Source organism: Gracilinanus agilis, chromosome 2 (genome assembly GCF_016433145.1).
Source record: "Gracilinanus agilis isolate LMUSP501 chromosome 2, AgileGrace, whole genome shotgun sequence".
Classification (NCBI taxonomy): Eukaryota; Metazoa; Chordata; class Mammalia; order Didelphimorphia; family Didelphidae; genus Gracilinanus; species Gracilinanus agilis.
In genome coordinates, this window is record NC_058131.1 from 41,670,423 (window position 1) to 41,676,434 (window position 6,012).

General features: G+C 45.2%; 1 protein-coding gene across 1 annotated transcript in view; it reads left to right on the forward strand.

The window, feature by feature from the left end:
- The window catches only part of HYDIN (HYDIN axonemal central pair apparatus protein), a 417,120-nt gene extending 411,772 nt beyond the window's left edge, over positions 1–5,348 (forward strand). The window contains exons 77-79 of the mRNA XM_044659361.1: positions 2,099–2,329; positions 3,190–3,414; positions 4,866–5,348. Of these exons, the coding sequence (XP_044515296.1) occupies positions 2,099–2,329; positions 3,190–3,414; positions 4,866–5,348 (939 nt within the window). The remainder of the gene's footprint in view (positions 1–2,098; positions 2,330–3,189; positions 3,415–4,865) is intronic.
- The last annotated feature ends 664 nt before the right edge of the window (positions 5,349–6,012 follow it).

The window sequence follows — 6,012 nt, forward strand, 5'->3', positions numbered from 1 at the left end:
TTCTCAATCCTATAGGCTTACTACCTACAAGACATCCTAGAGGCAGCTGGGTAGCTCAGTGGATTGAGAGACAGACCTAAAGACGGGAGATCCTGGGTTCAAATCTGACCTCAGATACTTCCTAGCTGTGTGACCCTGAGCAAGTCACTTATCCCCCATTGCTTAGCGCTTACCACTCTTCTGCCTTGGAGCCAATACATTCTAAGGCAGAAGGTAAGGGTTTAAAAAAAAAAAAGACATCCTTGACTCTTCACCATCTCTTTCCTCCCTATCCAAGCTGTTGTCAAAGTCTACTGATTTCCCTTTTGCAGCATCTCTTCAATATTCTCTCTTCTTTCCTCTGACACTACTACCACCCTGGTACACACCCTCGTCATCTCACACCTGGACTACTGCATGCTGGTTAGGTCTGCCTATGGCAGATCTCGCCTTACTCCAGTCCATTCTCCATTCAGCCACCAACATGATTTTCCTAAAACTGGACCAACAGGTCCAATTAAGTCAATGATTTTATTTATTGTAAATATCAATGGATCCCCTCCAAGACACTCATCACCTACTCCCTACCACCACCTTTCCAGTCTTCTTACACTTCAGTTGTTGTGACACTGGCCTCCTAGCTGGTCCACAAATACAATGTTCCATCTCCTGATTCCAGACACTTTCTCTGGCTGTCCTCCATGCCTACAATGTTCTTTCTCCTCAACCTACCTACTGACCTCACTGGCTTCCTTGTATACCTCAACAAAAATGCCATCTCCTATAGGAAGTCTGTCCCAACCCCACCAAATCCCAGTCTTCCCTCTCTTAATTACTTCCTATTTATCCTGTATGAAGCTTGTTGGTAAATACAGTGTTTGTTTTCTCGTTGTCTCCTCCATGAGACTACAAGCTCCCCGAGGACTGCCTTTTGCCTCTTTCTATATTGCAAGCACTTAGCACAGTGCCTGGCACACAGGAGGCACTTAACAAATGTTTATTGACTGGTTCATACTCCGTTTGTGTCTCTATATATACGTGTGTATATATATGCATATTCCTCAAGCATGATTCCTAAAGCAAGCCCACTCTTCCCACTGATTTTGTATGTATTCGTGGGAAGGTTTGCCCTAGGTTTATAGGGAAAATGTATTGCAACTTTTATTTATATGCTGATTGATTAAATGCCTTTGCTTTGTTTTTTGTTTTGTTTTGTTTTGTTTTTGTTTTAAACCCTTAACTTCTGTGTATTGGCTCATAGGTGGAAGATTGGTAAGGGTGGGCCATGGGGTCAAGTGACTTGTCCAGGGTAACACAGCTGGGAAGTGTCTGAGGCCGGATCTGAACCCAGAACCTCCCGTCTCTAGGCCTGGCTCCCAATCCACTGAGCTACCCAGCTGCCCCCAAATGCCTTTGCTTTGGAGAAAAAAATTTTAAAAAGGTCTTGCCAGAGCAAGACTGGAATATAGCCTGTGACCTAGACATTCCCTCTCTCCCTTCCATGTATACTTAATCTAAAATCCAGGGAAATCAGGGGCAAGACAAGTACATTCTGTGTAGCAGATTACTGCTTTGGTGATAGGATCTAGATATAATCTTAATACTCCCAGGTCTTCCTATTCCTTCCCTTTTATTATTATTATTATTTTTTAAACCCTTACTTTCTGTTTTAGAATCCACCAGTTCCAAGGCAAAAGAGCAATGAGGGCTAGGGAGCTGAAATGAAGTGACTTGCCCAGAATCACACATTTAGGAAATGTCTGAGGCTAGATTTAAACCCAGGACCTTCCTTCTCCAGGCCTGGCACTCTCTCCTCCTGAGTCACCGAGCTGTCCCTCTCCCATTCCTTTCTTTTTTTTTTTCTTTTTGTTTTTAACCCCTTAACTTCTGTGTATTGGCTCCTTGGTGGAAGAGTGGTAAGGGTGGGCAATGGGGGTCAAGTGACTTGCCCAGGGTCACACAGCTGGGAAGTGTCTGAGGCCAGATTTGAACCTAGGACCTCCCGTCTCTAGGCCTGACTCTCAATCCACCGAGCTACCCAGCTGCCCCTTTCCCCATTCCTTTCTGATGTGACCAGTTCTAACCTGCTTGGTCTCTTGCTCTGTCCCTATGACCTCAGGTGACCTTCCGCAATGAAGTGACCAATGAGTACATGTTCTACTTGCTGACTTTCAAGGTTCTCTCTTCTGGGATTATTAAGACAATTGAGATGTCGACCTTTGTTCGACAGAGCACCTCAGCCTCCATCAAATTGGAAAACCCCCTGCCTTATACTATCACCTTCAACACAGACTGCAGGGTGCCTGATATCAGCATGCCCTCCCAGTTTTCAATACCGGCCAATACAGAGGTACGGGGCTCAATACATCAGAGCCGGGATGGTTGGCATCTGGGCCCTTTGCGTAGGACCCCGTTCTCTGGTTAGAGCATAAGCGATGAAAAGAACGGTGGGTTCATTTCCTTGGAGCACGTATCTCTCTGGTTTACATTTTTTCTCCACGTCTCTAGTCCTATAGAAGTTCTTGAAGCTGCTTTAAAAAAATTTTAATGATGAAAAAAATGAACAGGATATAAGGTTTTGGTGATCTATTGGGTGGGACAAGGGGGGGCAGTTCTATTTTTCTTTTAGTTTCAGCTATTCGTGGTGTTCCAGAAATGGGCAAAGTCTCCACCAATAAGCATTGGTGTTCTGATTTTGGAAAAGACATGCATGGGACGGGCTACTTAGCCTGTTGCTAACTCAATTCCCAGCAGTATGAGAAAGATAGAAGCATTTATTTTAAACCCTTACTTTCCATCTTGTGTATTGGTTCCAAGAGCAGTAAGGGTCAGGCAAGGGGGGTTAGTGACTTGCCCAGGGTCACACAGCTAGGAAGTATGTGAGGCCAGATTTGAACCCAGGACCTCCTATCTCTAGACCTGACTCTCAATCCACCGAGCCACTTAGTTGCCCCCAACAGAAGCATCTTATTAGATGAAGAAGTTGCAGATACTTGTGGAATCCAAGTTACCATAGTTTGGAAAAGAAGGACCAAGTCAATGAGTCCTTAAGTCAATCCCAAGCACAGGCACCAAGGAACAAGTAACTGCCGCCAACTGAGGTATGCACAACTTGGGGAAAGTCTTGCCCTCTGCCTTAGACTCTTTTAACCCTACTATGAAGAAGCCTGGATTTCTTTGTGTGACCGGAGCATCTTTCTCTTCCATCAGGGTACACTAACACTTGAATTCCAGCCTCTGAAAGCTGGAGAGACTACCGGACGACTGAATCTACACCAGACCGATCTGGGAACCTTCCAGTATGAACTCAGTCTCAAGGCCAACCCAGCCTTGCCTGAGAAGCCCGTCTACTTCCAGACCCCTCTGGGGAGCAGCCAGGCCCTTAACGCCAAGTTCATCAACTACACCCGCCAGAAGACAGAATATTCATGCAAGGTGAGCAACCCGGCCTGCTTCCTCAGTGTCAGGAGCTCAGGTTCCACGAGATGTATTAAGGAGGGCATGGAAGAAAGCCCTAAAAAGCTGAAATTCAGAGAACCTAGCATAGGCAGCACCTGTGGCAGGCCAGAGCTGAACGAGAAATGTCCAGGGTAATTCAGCCTGGAAGAAGACTGGCACCCACTCTAGTATCCCTCCCTCTTCCCTGCCCTCCCCACCAACTAGGAAACACACGCACACACACCCGCCATTTCTGCTACCCTCAGCGTGCTCAGGGGGTCACTTGAGGCTGATCACGTAGAGAAAATGTTATCAGCCAAATCCACCCTTCCATGAGCAGCCCAAGTTTCTTCTAGATCTCCCAGTCGGGATTTGAGTTCTCGTTTGTGTGTATAAACGCGTTCAGCTTGATAGATTCAAGATCGCTGCCTAGAGGATACATTTCACTGGCTGAGACCAAGTGCTATTAGCACATCCGGATAGGAAAGCCTCCATGATATGCATAAATATAAATTAAACATAAATGGCCACTCGGTAGGATAAATAATCAAAGCAACCTCCCAGTGGGAAATCTCTCCAGCATCGGCTCCCTTTTCTCCTCCTTCTAGGCCAGTGGGGTCAAATTCCAATAGAAATAGGGACATATACCTATAGAAACCTATACATAAGGAGCCCTGTGGGCTACACATTGACTTTGGAAACCAGATATTAAGATTATCTCTGTTCTAGCGCATTTTTATTTATTTTGTTCAACATTCCCACTGATATTTTAATCTCGTTTGGGGGTACTTGGGAACGTTATGGGGCACATTTGACATTTCTACTCTGTCACATTTTAGAATTTAGGCCTTCCTGGTGACTTGTTGCATTTAAAGCCGACCCCAGTTTGAGACTACATCCACCAAAGACAGAACAAATATCGTAGAAATTCAGATGATGCCAAGGCACAAGGGAGCTCGCCCCTACTTCCTCTTACCATCCAAGAAATTATGTAAAGAGTGCGTGTTGCCATGTAGACAACTATATGGGCGTTGGATCTCTAAGTGGAGCCAGCTCTCGGACAGATCTGGGATATGAGGATTAAAATGTGTTCTCTTGGGGGCAGTTGGGTAGCTCAGTGGAGTGAGAGTCAGGCCTAGAGACGGGAGGTCCTAGGTTCAAACCCGGCCTCAGCCACTTCCCAGCTGTGTGACCCTGGGCAAGTCACTTGACCCCCATTGCCCACCCTTACCAATCTTCCACCTATGAGACAATACACCGAAGTACAAGGGTTTAAAAAAAAAATTAAAAAAAAAAATGTGTTCTCTTGTGTCTCAACTCACTAACGAGCTCTTAGAATGGACATCGACTCCCCGCCTCATCTCCCTTTGAACTTTATTCCTTTTCAGCCCAAATATTTGCCGAGACTTTCCCTGTGATGATGGCTCTTCTTTTTGTTCCCATTTCAGACCGACAGTTCAGATTTCCATGTGGAGAAGGTGGTCACTGCACCCGCAGGAGGCCAAGTTGGCATTGAAGTCAGTGTGGAAATCACCTTTGAACCTAGCCAGCTAGGTGAAGTGAGGGGTATGCTCTATCTCTCCTCCGCCATCGGAGGGGAATACACCTTCCCACTCACTGGACTGGCTCAGTACCCCAAACCCCAGGGTCCCATCCAAATCAAAGCAGGCTCCACTGCCACCATCCCATTTAAAAACATATTCCACCACTCAATGGCCTTTTCCTTCATCGTGGAGAGCCCAGCCTTCTCCGTCAAAAATGTTGAGACTGTGCGTGCCAAGAAAATCCACAACATCTCAGTCACCTTCGATGGGAACCCTTCAGGAAGCAAAACTCCTGTCACCACCAAGCTCATTGTGTCTGGCCTCCATGCCACTGGCAATGAGGCAGGAATTAAGTGGATTTATTATCTGAAAGGAATCACTCCATAGAATTAACCAGGAGTCAGTTGTTTGTAAACCAACTAAAACCCTTTTCCTTGGTCTTCCGGCACCAGCAGTATTTTCTGAATAGTAGTAAAGACTTCTTCGACTCCTCCATCACAACCAAAGCCCATCGTCCACATGGTTACCTCTTCCTAAAACCCCCAGCTCTTGGCAGTTAAGAAAAACACAAGGGGAAGATGAAGCCTCTTAAAACTCACCAGTTATTGTCCAAACTCACCGGGCATGACTTGTCTCAATCCTGTAGGATTTTTCTTAACAACAAATAATAGAAATTAGGGAGTAGAAATGCACATACCATATCCCCATTCTTCTTTGGAAGATATAAGCCTATATCAAATATGTACTCAAAGTTATATGAAGGTCTATTTTGGAATGTTTCTTTTTAATTTTAAATGATTTAGTTACTTATGAACTACAGATTTCTTAAAATCTCTTCCCCATCCCCCATCAAACCTAACTATTCAATAAAGATTTCAGATGTTAAGAAAAAAGATTGTGTTACTTCCCATAAGCCACCACCCAGCAGTGTATCATGTCCCTCAGCATCCCAAGGGCTCACCACCTCGTATCTGAATGTCCTTAGCCCCATACTATATTTAGACACAACATGAGTCCAAAAAATGGCCAGTTTATTTATTAAAAGAGGAGC